This window comes from Callospermophilus lateralis, chromosome 3, assembly GCF_048772815.1.
Source record: "Callospermophilus lateralis isolate mCalLat2 chromosome 3, mCalLat2.hap1, whole genome shotgun sequence".
NCBI classification, from domain to species: domain Eukaryota; kingdom Metazoa; phylum Chordata; class Mammalia; order Rodentia; family Sciuridae; genus Callospermophilus; species Callospermophilus lateralis.
The window spans coordinates 69,400,796-69,416,156 of record NC_135307.1 but is presented as its reverse complement, the minus strand read 5'-3'; the positions used below and the strand labels follow the sequence as shown (position 1 = coordinate 69,416,156).

The window sequence follows — 15,361 nt, the reverse complement described above, 5'->3', positions numbered from 1 at the left end:
GGCCGAGGCAGGAGGATTGCAAATTCAAAGCCAGCCTCAGCAACTTAGTGAGGTACTGAGCAACTCAGTGAGACCCTGTCTTTAAATAAAAATTTTTTAAAAAGAGGATAGGGATGTGATTCAGTGGTTAAGCATCCCTAGATTCAATCCATGTCACCTGTCTTTGTGTGATTGATCCAAATAAAACAAAACAAAAACCCTGATAGAACTGCAAGGAGAAATAGATAAGTCCACTATTGCAGTTGGAGTCTTTGGCCTCTTAGTAATTAAAAGTCTAAGCAGGCATAAAATGAGTAGGGATGTATTTAACCTAAGCAACCCTGCCACAACTTGGTCCATTTGATAGGTATTGGAATATTCCATCTAACAATAGCAGATGACACATTCTTCTCAAGCCCTGAGGAACAGCCACCAACAGAGACCACATTCTGGGCCATAAAAATGTAAAAGAATAGAAAGCATATAAAGCATCTTCTCAGACCACAAAGAAATTAAATTAGAAATCAATACCAGAAAGATAGTTGGGCAACCTCCAACTATTTGGGGATTAAACCACACATTCTAAGTAACATGCATGTGTCAAAGAAAACTCAGGAGAACATAAAAAAGTCCTTGAATCAAGTGAAAATGGAATACAGTAGGATGCAGTAAAAGCAGCGCTCAGATGAACATTTATAGCAATGAGTGCATATTTTAGAAAAGAAGAAAGATTAAAGGTAATAGTCTGAATTTCCACCTTAGGAAACTAGAGGGAGAAGACAAATTTAAGCCTAAGTTGAACACAAGAAAATAAATAATAAAATCAGAGCAGAAATCAGGGGAGTTGGAAACAGGAGAACAATCAAGAAACTATGAAACCAAAAGCTGGTTCTTTGAAAAGATCAATAAAATTGATAAACCTCTTGCCAGGTTGACCAAGGAAAACAAAACACACACACACACACACACACACAAGCCTAAAAAACCAAGTTCTTTCTTTGTGAAAGGTGGGGTTGAGATCCCCTGTAGAAAAAGACCAGCTCTCTGAGCACTTTTAACGTGGCAGTCCTCAGAATTCAACCTGGTGAAAGCTAGACGTGTGTTCAGGCCCAGTGCTGTTTGCTGACATGTCACTTGTCTTTGTGTGATTAATCCTAAAACGTTCCACATGTCTTGAGGGATCTTAAAGAGATGTATATTTTTATACTGCTTCAACACATGTGTTTATCCTTTAATGACAAGCTCAATTCCATCTGCACTATGTCAGTTATCTGGATGAAAATGAGGAAAAAATATTACTCAGAAAGTTCTAAGTATTCAGGCAATTGATTGAGACATTCAGCAAACGTTTAGTGGATGCCTGCTTGGCACAAGTCATCATGCTGGGAATTCTAGGCATGGTGAGACTGCTTGTGGAAGGCTTGATGTGAGGGGTCAGGCTAAAGGCTGTAGAAGATCAGAGGAGGAAGAGATGGTTTCAGTGTAGAAGGGGACCAGCATAGGCTATTTTCATGGAAGAGGTTTGTCTGTTTGTTTATCTATTTTTGGTATCAGGGATCAAACCCAGGGGCACTCAACCACTGAGCCACATCCCCAGTCCTTTTTATTTTTTATTTTGAGACAGGGTCTTGGTAAGTTGCTTAGGGTCTTGTTAAATTGGGATTGGCTTTGAACTTTTGATCCTCCTTCCTCAGCCTCCTAAGCTGCATGGTGGAAGAGGTTTTTTCCTTTTATTAGTTGTATCTTATAAACTTAAGATTTAGTGAGTTGATAGTCTAGAGATAGTAAAGGACATAGGTAATGTTTAGAAAAGGGTGAAGATGCTTTCTAAAAAATATTAACTAACTTTGTTTTTATTGGAACAAATGATCCCATAGAAGAAAGATAGCAGGTAGACTGGGGTAACTTCTAGAGGGTCTGAAACCTGGCTAGAAATTTTGAGCACTATTGATTGGCCATTCCATAAGATGCCATTGGAAATTTTAAATCATGGTGCAGAGTTATACTATGGGAAGAGCCCTCTGGAGGGAGAAGTGAGATGGAATAAAGTCAGGGAGGAGGAAATAAGCTCAGGACTTGAAGAAAGTTAATTTGAGCAGGGGCGAAGATCTCTGTTAAGATATGGTGAAAGAGACAGGAGCACGGGAGTGCTGGCTGCCACCATGGGGGGCAGGTGTCCAAGTTGAGTCACTTTGGCCTGGTGCAGCCTTCGTTGACTCTGCTGCAACTGGCGGGACTGTGAGCATCTGATAAATGTGTAATTGCTGGATTTAATTTCCTAGTGTGCACCTGTGTCGTCCATAAACGCTGCCATCATCTAATTGTTACAGCCTGTACTTGCCAAAACAATATCAACAAAGTGGATTCAAAGGTAAGAGGTTATTAGTTTGCTGATTAAGCACCTACAGGGGGTGTGTGTGTGTGTGTGTGTGTGTGTGTGTTTGTGTATACACATGCATGCACGCTCTCTCTCCCTTCTTCCCTCCCTCCTTCTGCATGTCTTTTTCTCCCCTCCCCAACTTCCCTCCCACAATCTGTGAGCCCAGGATGGTATTAGAATTGAAATTTATTTCCTTTTTAAAAATGTTATTACATTTTGTATTTCTGTTCTTGTATTGCATGGCCTTGCCTTCTGAGGGGCTCATTAGTGGTCAGCTGGGCAGAAGCTCTATGGATCCATTTTACTAATGTGGAGACAGCTGTAGGGCTGACCACCCAGATTGGCATGCCCAATCTAGCCTTTATTAGTGATCTTCTCTGTGAGCTCAGGATGGCCCATAACCTCTCTGTGTTGCAGTCGGAAAACAGGATCAATATTCCCCTTATGCTTATTTTATGGGGGTTTAAATGAAATAGAATTGACAGTATACTGTTAACTGCACATTCTGCTTCCTAAGAGATTGTTGGCCTCCTCCAGCCTCTTAAGAAATTTCAGGGAGGATATATACCTGTATGTAAAAGCAGGGACTTCATTTCTGCCACTCACATTGCGTTTGGCTAGAATAGGCACACATTTCAAATTCTGGAGGGAAAAGCAATGGAGTATCACTGACACTTAGCAGTGGATTTGCAGATGCTTTGGAAAATCTGACTCTGGGACGCAGTGGTTGTTTAATGTACACATTCAGGATTGCTAAGGAGTTCATCCAGGGAGGTATGAACCACAGCTTTTATGAGAAAGAGGGCTGAAAAGACTCAATAAGAATAATAATTGCTCTCCTCCTTGTCATTTTCGGACCTGTCATTATTGCTTCAAATTACAATGTAGGCCATAGAGCATACAGCTAGTGTAATTATTTGGCAGAAACAGTATGTGAGATTAAACCAGGAACTTTGGGCTCTGATTATTAGAATGCAAATGCCAGACAGAGGCTGGAAGGGCTGAATAATGTGGCCACTTTAATGTCGCTTTGGAATGACTTCCTTCTGTGATTCCATGTCTTCTGAGTGCCTTCTTTTTGTTCCCCCTTGTGACACAACATCTAAAACTTATAGTGATAACAAATGTATATAGGGTATAAAAGACCCATTTAATCTTGAAGTCAAAACCTTCTAGGAAATAGGATTGGGTGTTGAGGGGATTGGCAGGGAGAGAGCTGTGGCTTGAATATAAAAGACAAAATGAAAATCTTGATTTCTATTTATCTCTACAAATGGTGGATGTTCTAATATGCACCTCACATATCTGTCATGTCTTGTTCATTAGAAAATGTACTAAGTATGGTTAATGAGACCTGAGTAATTAATGGGAGCTGAGTATAGTAAAATAATATACCCAGCTCAAATGTCATTGTAACACTTTGCATTTGGTAGGCTCCTGTTATCCTTTTTATAAAAGAGTTGATATGAAATTTTAATTCTTGTCCTCTCGGATTTTTTCCCCCCCAGATTGCTGAACAGAGGTTTGGAATCAACATCCCACACAAATTCAGCATCCACAACTACAAAGTGCCAACGTTTTGCGATCACTGTGGCTCCCTGCTCTGGGGCATCATGCGACAAGGACTTCAGTGTAAAAGTGAGATGCTGAGGTTCTGGGTACCCACTTCTTCATGAGAACATCATCCTACTAGATTTCATAGTACTGTAGGCTCAGTATCTGACCTAGGACTGAGAGTTTTAGATATGTTGTATGTTAGCATCTTAGTAGTTTTATATTATGTGCCCCTTGTCAAGCTTGTGAAGAGAACTACATCTGATCCCTAAATTAACATAGAACATTAAGCCAAATGTTAAATTCAATGATCTAGCTGCCTGTCATCTAATTGTTGTTGAGTGCAGACTAGGCATTATGTTTTAAAATAGGTATTTGAAAGAAGAAAAACGGGATGTTGGTTAGAGGTGGAAGATGGTAGGAGGTGAGAGGTGAGATGGCCAAGAGAGAGGACTGCATTATGAGTAAGAACTGGTGGGAGAGTAGGTCTGATGCTCTCACCAGAAATAAGGAGGAATGGAGTTGTCAAAGCCTAGCAGGAGCTGCCCTGGGTCTTCTGCAAGAGTTCTTTAAAGGAGTTTGGAGGAGTAGGTGGAATAGAGAACACTGAAGCTTTGGTTGTGGGCTTGCATCTTACCAACTGGGCTCAGCACCTTTTGGAGCTTTTGCCCTTGCAAAGACTCTATGGCATTGAGGGCTGACCCCTGTCCTATAAGGAATTAGCCTTGAGTCATCTCCCACTGAGACATAATGATCTGTTGTGGGTTGCACCTGAAGCCTCATTAGATGCCTCCTGAGTCTCTGGGCCAGGGGAGCAATGGAGGGGGTAGAATTGGGGTGTGTGCTTGTGTGTGTGTGTGTGTGTGTGTGTGTGTGTCTAACCAACTTCTATTTACTGCCTAGACTTACCAAACCTGCTTCTGTAGACAAACGGACCAATCACGTGTCATTTTAAAGAGCAAATTCTTCTACCTTTTTAGAACACCATTTAATAATTGTTTTTTCACAAAACCAAAATAACAGCCTGCTCATGTATAATTTTTAGATTTTGGGGTTTTCTTGCTGCTTGACCTCAGCTTGATGGTCTCACCTAGGTGTGAGTGTCCAGCCCGCCAGTCACTGTCTGCTTTCCTGGGTTGTTGCTTGTGTGCAGAGCCATGCAGGGGGCCTTCCTCTGCATTGCTTTTGTACCTGGTGGCCTGAGGACCACAAGCTTGCAGTGCTCTATCTCCTGTAATGTTTGTTTTCATCGTCCTGAGGTGGCTTTGAAAGGCCACTTGTAGGCCTTTGTGTCTGCTCTAGTCTTCCTGAGAGAGGTGAATTTTCCATGAAGCTATGAAGGTTAAATTTAAGGTTCCCTCTCTACTTCATTTAGCATGGTTTTTCTTAGGGCTTCCTAAATTGCAACAATTCAAGTCCCATAAAACCTGGGTTTGTGCATGCTTCCAAAGAAGGGCTGACTCCATAAAACAGAAATTGGTTGCATGTAGTTTCAGTTCTACCTCCCATCAGCAGGGCCCATGTCAAGAATCTGTCTGAGGGGCTGGGGCTGTAGTTCAGTGGTAGAGCACTTGCTTAGCATGTTTGAGGCACTGGGTTGCAACTTCAGCACCACATAAAAATAAATAAATAAAATAAAGGTATCATGCCCATCTAAAACTAAAAAATTAAGAAAAAGAGTCTGCCTGAGAATTTATTTCTCCTGATTGAACCTCAGAGCCTTCAATGTCCCAAGTCAGCTTCCTGAGCACAAGGAAGAGCTCATTTTGCTTGTTTCTTCCACCTGCCATTTACCCTGGTCTTCAAACGTTTGCAAAGTTGCCTTTTTCTTCTGCCATAAAACAGTTAGAACTACAGGCTGCAAACTCTCAGAACCACAGCCCCACAGGATGTGTGGCTGAGCTCTGAGAGCTGCCCAACCACAACAATACTCAGAAAACTTGACGTCACGGCTGGCTCTTCTCTCAGAAACACCATTTCCATCCTGTTTGAACAGTGGTCTATATTGTGGCATTTAGACTGCTGCCTTTCATTTCACTGTTGAGAGAGAGAAGGGAAAGAGTAGCCAGTGGACATCCTTCTTTTTATTTGTGAGCTGTCTTCATATTGGATCACGAACTGAAGTCAGAAATGACTGTTACTTATAATTTATATGAATATGTTTCATCAAGTCATGGTAGAATTAAAATATATTTGAAATCTATTCTTCTTTAGAAGACCAGGATTTCTGCTTCTGCACAAAACAGAAATAGATAAAAATGTCAGGAATTTTTACAAGTGTGAGTTTAATTTTATGAGATGACAGTGTTCGTCTTGCATAATTCCTTTGTCCTCCTCATTCAGGTTGTAAAGTTTCTCTGTTAAAGCACATGTTAACCTGGCTCTTTTCTGACCGTGTGTTCTATTTTCCTCTCCCTCCAGTATGTAAAATGAATGTACATATTCGATGTCAAGCAAATGTGGCCCCTAACTGTGGGGTAAATGCAGTGGAGCTTGCCAAGACCCTGGCAGGGATGGGTCTCCAGCCTGGAAATATCTCTCCAACCTCGGTGAGACTTTGCTTCTTTTCATGTATTGCAATTTAAAAGTTGTTGGATGTGGTGACCCCCACCATCAAAGTTTCTATTCTCAGCAGATACATTAAACAGAGGTTTTGCATTTTTAAAAAAAGCATTTTGTTCCACAAATAAGAGCTTATGTATAGTTATGCTACTAGAAATAATAACCATGCAGAGATACCGGAAGGTGGCAGAAAGATTTTTGCTTTCTTTCTTTCTTTTTTTTTTTTTGTTAGTTGCTCAAGACGATACAGTGATCTTGACATATCCTACATTGATTCAAATGGGGTATGAATTCACATTTTTCCATGTGTACAGATTGCAGGATCACATTGGTTATACAGCCACAAAGCTGGGGGTGGCAGAGAGAAAGGAAAGAAAGAAGAAAGAGGAAAGAAAGAAAGAAAGAGAGAGAGAAAGAGAAAGAAAGAAAAGAATCATCTTACTGCCTGTATGGTCAAGTGAAAAGCTTAGAACTCAGAGGCCTTGGTTATGCCCTTGTCTAGGGACTGGGCAGGAGAGTTGATCAGTAGCCACAGCCTCAACCTCCTCCTCTCTGAAGGGGTTGAGAAAATCTTGAAAATCTCTGTGGTTCTCCACTGCCCTGAAGTCTAGAAGCTCTGCAGTTTTTGTTTATGGACTGTGAATTTATCTCTTACATTCAGCAAATGACAGGAGTTCCTTCCTCTGGGCTCTGTGGAGTGGGTGGAATTGGTCAGTGGCCCTGGATGTGTTATGTCATGCAGGCTCCCTGGGTGACCTCTGCTAGAGCCTTGGCTGCTTCCCAGGCACATTCTTATTGCTGCCTTCCTGGCCAGCGTCGGCAGAGAAATAGCCATGGCTGTATGGCTGTGAGATCTGTAAGGTGTAGCCTTATACATGGTTCTGGAAAATTCTAAATCAAACTGTTGCCTAATCTCTGGGTATGTGGGAAGGGAAGTGCAATCACTGTGAAGTTCTTAGTAACTTATAAAATGTCAACACTAACCAGCTCATTTCCTTTTTAGTGAAAGGCTTCTGTCTAGTAGACAAGGGACTTGGATTGACAATGTGTTTCTTGATTTGACGAAAGTTACCAGAAAATTCCAAGTCCGTCTGTCTTATGGGGAGAGGCAGATAGGATGTTAAACCAGTGAGAGGGATTTCTAGTGCATAAGGCAGCTGTTCCTAAAGATAGGACATTGAGGATTTCAGCCTGAGCCAGGGCTTCTAAAGCACAGAGGGAATGACATAGGCCAAATGATACAATCTCTAGACGTGGGTAGTGTCCCTTCTTGTTTGAACCAAGTATCTTTAATGTTATGCTAGTTAATGTTATGCTAGGAAAATCAGGATTACTTGCTATATGACTTTACAATATTAAAAGGAGAACTTTAAGTCTAAAAAAAGAGAAGAATGTGTTTTAAAAAAAAAAGATTGAGAAACACAGCCTTGGAGTTTTCTAGCTGTTACACACCCAACAGGGCAAAGTATATAAGTGAAGGAAGTGAAATTTAAGCTGGTACCACTTTTCTATCTTTGAAAAAGCTGTAATGAGAGATTTAAAGGAGGAACTGTTAAAACCACTGGATTTTTAAGATACCCATTTTGTATCTGCAATCACTGTTATATGGGGTTGAATAAAACCCTTGAAGTTTCAGGCAGCTGAACAGTGGGTTTATTGGCATCAATAGTTAGAAGCTGCCCCAGATAAGCTTTTTGTAGCTAAATAGGTCAAAATCTTCAGGGTGTTAGATTTTGATCTTTGTCTTGTGGTAGATTGCCTTATAAATGTCCCAAAGTGGGCAATTGCAAAAGTCACCTGCCTTTGGGTAGCTCCTGTATGTGAAGGGGCATCAAGGATCCAGGAGCTGACCAACGTGACCACATTTACTGCTGGTACAGGGCGGTGAAACTGAAGCTGGTGGGTATGTAAATTGGCCCATCTTTGTAGAGTGCAAGTTAGCTATGTATCAGAAGTCTTCAAAGTTCATACTTTGGCCTAACAGATTTCATTTCCAAAAAGTCACTTGAAAAAAATAGATAATGGTAATGACAGCATGGCTGAAGTGTATTGACTGACAGGCACCAGTCTGTGCTACGTGTTCATTTATTTCTCATGATAACTTATATGGAAGATGCTATAACTGAAATTTTGTCAGAAGAGGAAACTGAGGCTGGGTAAGGTAACTGGCTCAAGGTCACAGGTTAGGTTGCAGAGCACTTACTTGAACCCAGGCAGCTTCCTTCAGAGCCTGAACTCATTAACCACCCTATTTTGAAGATTTGCATATAAGTATGTTCACTGTGGTATGAGTGCATGTATTATGTACACTGTGGTTTAAAAAATGGAAGATGGCCTGTATTTTCAATAATAAGGAAATTACTAAATAAATAATGATATGTCCATAAAATGAATTATTGAACAGCCATTAATGCTCATGTCCTAAGGATGGGAATATAACTCAGTGGTAGAGCACTTTGCTAGTAGGTATGAGATCCTGGGTTCCATCCTTAGCTCCACAATAAATAAATAAATAACTTTCATATTCTGAAAGGATCCTTAAAGATATGTAAAACACACATCACCAATTTTTAAAGAAACAAAAATGTGTCATAAAACATAATTATGTTTTTAAAATTTTACTAAAGTGTGAAAATATGCATGTCTCTTTGTTTTTAAACTGTATATGTTTTGAGAAGTAGCTGATGAAATTTAGGTATTTAAAATTTTATCCTTTTGGACCTTTTTTAATTGTTTCAATTTTCACATTGAATTTTCACTTCTCTTATATAATTTAAAATTCTGTATTAAAAACTTTGCATCACGGCTGGGGCTGGGACTCAGTGGTAGAGTGCTTGCCTATCATGTTAGATTCTCAGCACCGCATATAAACAAATAAAATAAATGTAATAAAGGTCCATCAACAACTAAAAAGTAGTAACAAAACAAAAACACTTTGCATCATTCATTTTGTGTGCTGATGTGGGACAGGAACTTGATCCTCTGCACAAACAGGAAAACCACTCTTTGCATGAAGTGGACACTAGGTGGCGCTCCTAGACTCCAGCAGCCCTATGAAAAGCCACAGCAAAGAACACAGAGGGACCAGCCTAAGGCATCCATCCGTGTTTTCATACACTGCATTTGAGCTCAAACTGACTTCCTGGCTTAGATGTATTTTATGATGATTTTTTTCCACATAGCAGTAGGCACAATCCAGAAGTTGCTGCTAAGGTAGTGTTGAGTTGCAGAACTTGATCATCAGCTGAGCCGAGCTGATCTTTCCACATGTGCTGGATGGAAGGCTAGGAATGCCTCCAGCTAGGAAGGTCTTCTCCATCCATGCATACTTCATGCTTACACTGTAATTTCTGACTCAACACATTCTTTCTCTTCTTTGCAGAAACTTGTTTCTAGATCCACCCTAAGAAGACAGGGAAAGGATGGCACCAAAGAAGGAAATGGGGTTGGGGTTAATTCTTCCAACCGATTTGGTATCGACAACTTTGAATTCATCCGAGTGTTGGGGAAGGGGAGTTTTGGGAAGGTGAGTCTTGATGAGTCTTGAACTGTCTGGGTTAAAGTAAGCATGGTGTATGTATGTTCTTTATGTGTGTCTGTGTGTATACCTATCCACTTGTGTGCCCCTACACTAAGAACCCACAGAGGCCTCCCTCATGCTCCCTCCTGCTTTACCCTAGGTGATGCTTGCAAGGATAAAAGAAACAGGAGACCTCTATGCTGTGAAGGTGCTGAAGAAGGACGTGATCCTCCAGGATGACGATGTGGAATGCACCATGACTGAGAAGAGGATCCTGTCTTTGGCCCGCAATCACCCCTTCCTCACCCAGTTGTTCTGTTGCTTCCAGACCCCTGTAAGTACGACTCGGGTTCACTGACTCTGCAGCCTCCATCATTGGAGTTGAGATAATAAGATTTTGAGGATTTTATAAAGTTGAGGATCAGAAATTTTTTTGGAATGGTTCCGAACATAGGACCATCCAAAGATGTTGGGGACTTCTGGCACGCTCTGGGAAAAGAGAGAAACTAATGAGTTCACCTCTCCTTCCTTCATGTTGTCCTGGGAAAGGTTCACCGCAAAGACTGTGTGTCCTAAGAATGAGGAACTCTTCCTATGTGTTTTCTCTAGCAGAGTGAAGTTTACAAAGACTAAGAATAGAGTAAATGTTCTAGGCTGATTTTCTTGATGAATTTGGCCTTGATTTTACTCCAGACATAGGCACAAGAGGTCAGAAGAGGGGTCTGAAAACATTCTCTTCTGAGAGAGTAGTCCCAAGAGGGCACCCTGATTTGGAATATCCTGAGGCATTTTTCCCAGCCTCAAACAAAACCTTTTGATTGATGCCACGGACTGATTTTGGGACTCGAGTCTGTCCTATCAGGGTTAAGGCAATTAGGAATGCTTTGGGCTGTGGTTAATGGAATACCCAATCAAAAGTGATTGAAACAGAAACAGGATGGGTTCATTTCATTAGTACAGAGTTTGTTCTTTATTTCGTGTGATGAGAAGTCTGATGGTAACAGTGCTAAGATTGCGTTCATTGCCCAGTGACATTGAGCCTGTCTTCTCCTCAGGGGTCGCAGGGTATTTGCAGCATCCCTCAATATCACACCCTCACATGACCAAAGCAGGAAGTACAGAGGCAGAGACCAAAAGGCTGCATGGACCACCCTGCTTTAATCAGGGAGACAAGACTTTTCCTAGATGTAGGCCAATTGATCTTAGTAACAAGGGAGGCTGGAAGAACAAATATCTGGTCAAGATAAACGTCAACCTCGGTTCATCCTGAGGCAGGGAACTCTGCTGCTTATTTAGAATTGGGCTCAAAATTTGAGTTTCTGGTATTGGTAAGAATGGAAATGGCCCCTGAGAGGAGACCAAGATTCTGGTGGATGAGTAGGAATTCCTTGCTGTCAAAGGGCATTCTGGGAGAGCGGCTTCTGGGTCTGCCCCATCAGGGAAGTAAAAGGTGCCCTGGGAGTGGGCTAGGGGCTTCTCACCTGGTCAGAGATGCTGATGCACAGTTCTACAAAAATTAACAGTGACGCCGGACCAGAAGGGTAAATTGAATTACTTAGGCAAAGAGAATAAAGGTGAATACGCCATGTCTGGTAAATAGTGCACACAAATCTGGAGGTGTGGGAGAACATCAGGTGTGAATACAGCTCAGTATGTGTGGGGTACTGAGGCTGAGGAGGGGCCTGGTGGAATTGAGGATGCATTAAGGAGTTTGGATTTCAATCTTAGGAGCAATGGAAAGTCATGGAATACATTGAAGCACAGTGATGATTTTTCAGATTGCATTTACTTCATTGTAAAAAAACTAATTTCTTACAATATACAAGCACCCTCCAAATATCTGTATCATTTCTCCAAAAGAAATAGTATTTATTAGTTTCATGTGTAGCTGTTCAGAGAATGTTTTGTCCATAAAAACATGCAAACCACCTATATGCATGCATGTTTATTTTTTTAAAAATATCAAAAGTAGTCATATACTTTGATCATGATTCTGTTCTTTATTTTTAATATACTAGTATGTCTTGGAGCTTGTTCTATATTTGTGCACACCCAGCTGCTTAATTTTTAATGGCTGTATGATATTCCATTCCATTTTAAGGACTTGCCACATTTTATTTAATGTGCTCCTTTGAGTGTGTATGTTTTTGTTCTTTTTAGCTATACATGACAGTAGAGTATATGTTGGCATAATCTACATACATGGAGTATAACTTATTTTAATTAGGATTCCATTCTTGTGGTTGTACATGATGTGGAGTGGTGTACTCATATATGAACAAAGGAGTTATATCTGATTTATTCCACTGTCTTTTCTATTCCCATCTCCCCTCTCTTCCTTTCATTCTCCTTTGTCTAATCCACTGAAATTCTGTTCTTCCCTCCCCCACTTGTTGTGTGTTATTTAACCTTCTCTTTATTACCACCTGCTGTGCTGTGTTTTTTGAGTTCATATTCCCAAAGCTTGAGTGAGGAAGCTTCCTACCCACACCTTCCCATCACAGCATGCTATATATTGCTTTGGTGACCTGGGAGCTTTTTTAAAATGGTATCTTTGAAGGTCTAGCTTGCATTTCTCTGACTGAGGATGATACTGAGCAGTCTACTGTTTAAGGATCACTTGCATTTATTGGGAAGGGTGTGTGTACAGACTGGAGAACAGGTGGAATGGGGAAGACTGGAACTTGGAGACAGGAGGATACATTAGAGGCCTGCAGAGTGTGCATTCCCATGCTGCCCAAGTGTTGGGAAGGATGGGGGAGACAACTGATGGCTTCTCCAGCCTCCCTCTGCGCCTCGCACTTCATGGTCTAGGCTCCATGAGACAACCACCTCCTTGTCAGTGGCCCTCAGTGGCTCTGATGTCCTGGGACTGACCTGCCACCGTGCCTCTAATTCTTTTTCCCATCTCCAGGGTCCTCAGTTCCTTTAGAGCTGCAGTGTTCCCTGCTTTCCACTGCTACCTGGAATATCCTCCAAACAATTTCCTGTGCTCCGCCTTTGCCAATGCAAACCCTTCGCCCTCCTCACCCCCCTCATCTAGCTGTTTTCTTGGAGAAGAGTGGGGTGACATTTTGGGGTCTGAGAGAAACAACTGAAAGATCAGACAGGTTGTCTGCGGGGATTTCAGGCTTCATCCTCCTGAATACCACGGTGAATACCATGAATCAAGAAGCAGATCTGGTTATCGCTCAGATTGCCTTGCCTAGGGTCCGACACACAGATTGGGTGGTTTCCTATGATTTTAGGTTAATAGTTGTAACTGGCTGATAACCTTGAGTCAGGCAGTTGACTGGTATTTAAGGACCCTAATCTAAATTCCAGTTGATGGGCTGGGGACATAGCTTGGTGGTAGAGCCCTTGCCCAGCACACACAAGGTCCCAAGTTTGATCCCCAACACTGAAAACCAACAAAAACTCAATTTAGAACTGATTCAGGCAAATAAAGAAGTATGTCTGACTCAACTTCAAGGGTATTTTACTTATAAAAGAAAATCCTCGTGATTCTGTATAAGCAGTCAAATGTCTCACCAATAATTACCTCATGTTACAGTAGAGAACAAGAAACTAACCTGGGACAGATTAGGAACCCAAAGACTATAGAATGCGTAGTTTTCCAAGAAAAGGTATAAATTATATGATATACGATTATAAATTTTAGCGGCCCCATGGGATTCCCAGAGTTTAATGGCTGAACCCTCTATTGGCATGTAGTGTATTTTTTTTCTAGTGAAAGTCTAATGTTTGGCCACAAGGTGGCAGTCGTTACTGCAAAGTGATTTTTATTTCTCCACCAGTGAAATATGGAACACATGTAATTGCTGTTGGGGTTTAAAAATATATGCATTGTGATACATTTGTCTAACCCGAAGGATAAAGGGAATTCTCCCCTACATTAAATTTAGATGATAAATGAAATGGTAGGAACCATCTTGAAAGAATCAATTGAGTTTTTCTCATGCTAAGGTAGATTGCTGTTCTCATTTTTCTTCTCCCGAGTTCACAAGTTATGAGCCTGCACAGTGTCAGTGTACATGGCATTTCTTTACTATGTGTCCATCTGCAAGAAATCCTCAGGAACTATCCCCATTCACTGTAATAAAGCAAACTATAAAAGACAGAAAATGTTGGTTGCTTTGAGAAATGACAGCAGATGATGACTTTTTAGCTACCCAGTTCTTCAGGCCCTGACTTCTTGTAGGGGAGACTCGTCAGTGTTTAATGTTGACCCAGAGGAGACTCCCCTGCAGAGCTGAGAAAGAGTCTAGGTGAGGCCCTGGAGTCACTCCCCAGCTGTCTGATAGTCTTTCCCTGGGAAGGCCCTTGTAGGAAAAGGACTCCCTGGTGTCCAGCCCTGTGGAATCTGCATTGCTGAGGGTCCCTGGACTGTAGTTGTGGAGACAAGGTGGGCCAGACTGACTCTGACCCTTTGGTCATCTGAAGTCTTACACCACATTTGGGGGTTGACCCAGCAGTTGTTTATGTGCCTCCTCCAAACTTCTGAGATTGAAACAGCATTGCTCTCGGGATCAGAAGACCTGAGTTCCATCCTAGCTTTGTTCCCCTCCATCTAAATAGCTTGAGTCTGTCCTGAAATTCATTGGAGTCCTAAGGTTCCCATGATGAAAAGGGAAGCAGAATCGCCCTGAGGTCAAGTGAGGAAATGAACCAGAAATGCTTCCTACACAGTGTGAAGCGCTGCTCCAGAGTAGAGCAAGTCAACTCATTGTAACCTCGGCCACCCCCTTCCCTGTGCCAAAGACAGGTGCCCTGGGGCTTCCCAGTGGCCAGCAAAGTCCCCCACAGGGAGGCAATCATGAGCATCCCGATGCAGGAATTTTGGAGCTTCTTTTGTTCTTAGCCAAAAAAAAAAAAAAAATGATAAGCAAATTTCAAACATTAGAGAATATATTGAGTTTTCTACATAGATTTATAAATCCATACATTTACCACCTGATTTTTTTCATTAGAGTGCATTGTTTGCATGTATATAGTTAAATTGGCACCTTCGTACATTTCTGATAGCATTATAAACTTTAATATTTTGTGAAGAACTTGATAATCTCTATCAAGACTCATAAACTGTACTCTTGGATCTGTTGATTTTATTTCTGACAGTCTAGTCTGTGGCAATGGTGTAAAGAATAAATGTTATGCATAAAGATGCTTAATTTTCAGTTGTTACTTTGATACTTTCCCAGATTCCACATAAAAGAGAAATCATGTAGTATTTCCCTTTTTGTGCCAGGCCTATGTCACTTAATGTCCTTCAGGTTCATCTGTGATGTTACAAATGACAGAATTTCCTTCTTTCTAAAGGCTGAATAAGACTCTATCATGTTGAAATTCCAAACGTTCTTTGTCCA

At 41.3% G+C, this 15,361-nt stretch overlaps 1 protein-coding gene across 1 annotated transcript in view; it reads left to right on the top strand.

Annotated features, from left to right (window-relative positions):
• Prkch (protein kinase C eta) overlaps positions 1-15,361 on the top strand; it is a 215,070-nt gene that overhangs the window by 114,180 nt on the left and 85,529 nt on the right. Inside the window, exons 5-9 of the mRNA XM_076848338.2 lie at positions 2,262-2,350; positions 3,868-3,997; positions 6,335-6,462; positions 9,858-10,001; positions 10,156-10,329. Coding sequence (XP_076704453.1) covers positions 2,262-2,350; positions 3,868-3,997; positions 6,335-6,462; positions 9,858-10,001; positions 10,156-10,329 — 665 coding nt within the window. The remainder of the gene's footprint in view (positions 1-2,261; positions 2,351-3,867; positions 3,998-6,334; positions 6,463-9,857; positions 10,002-10,155; positions 10,330-15,361) is intronic.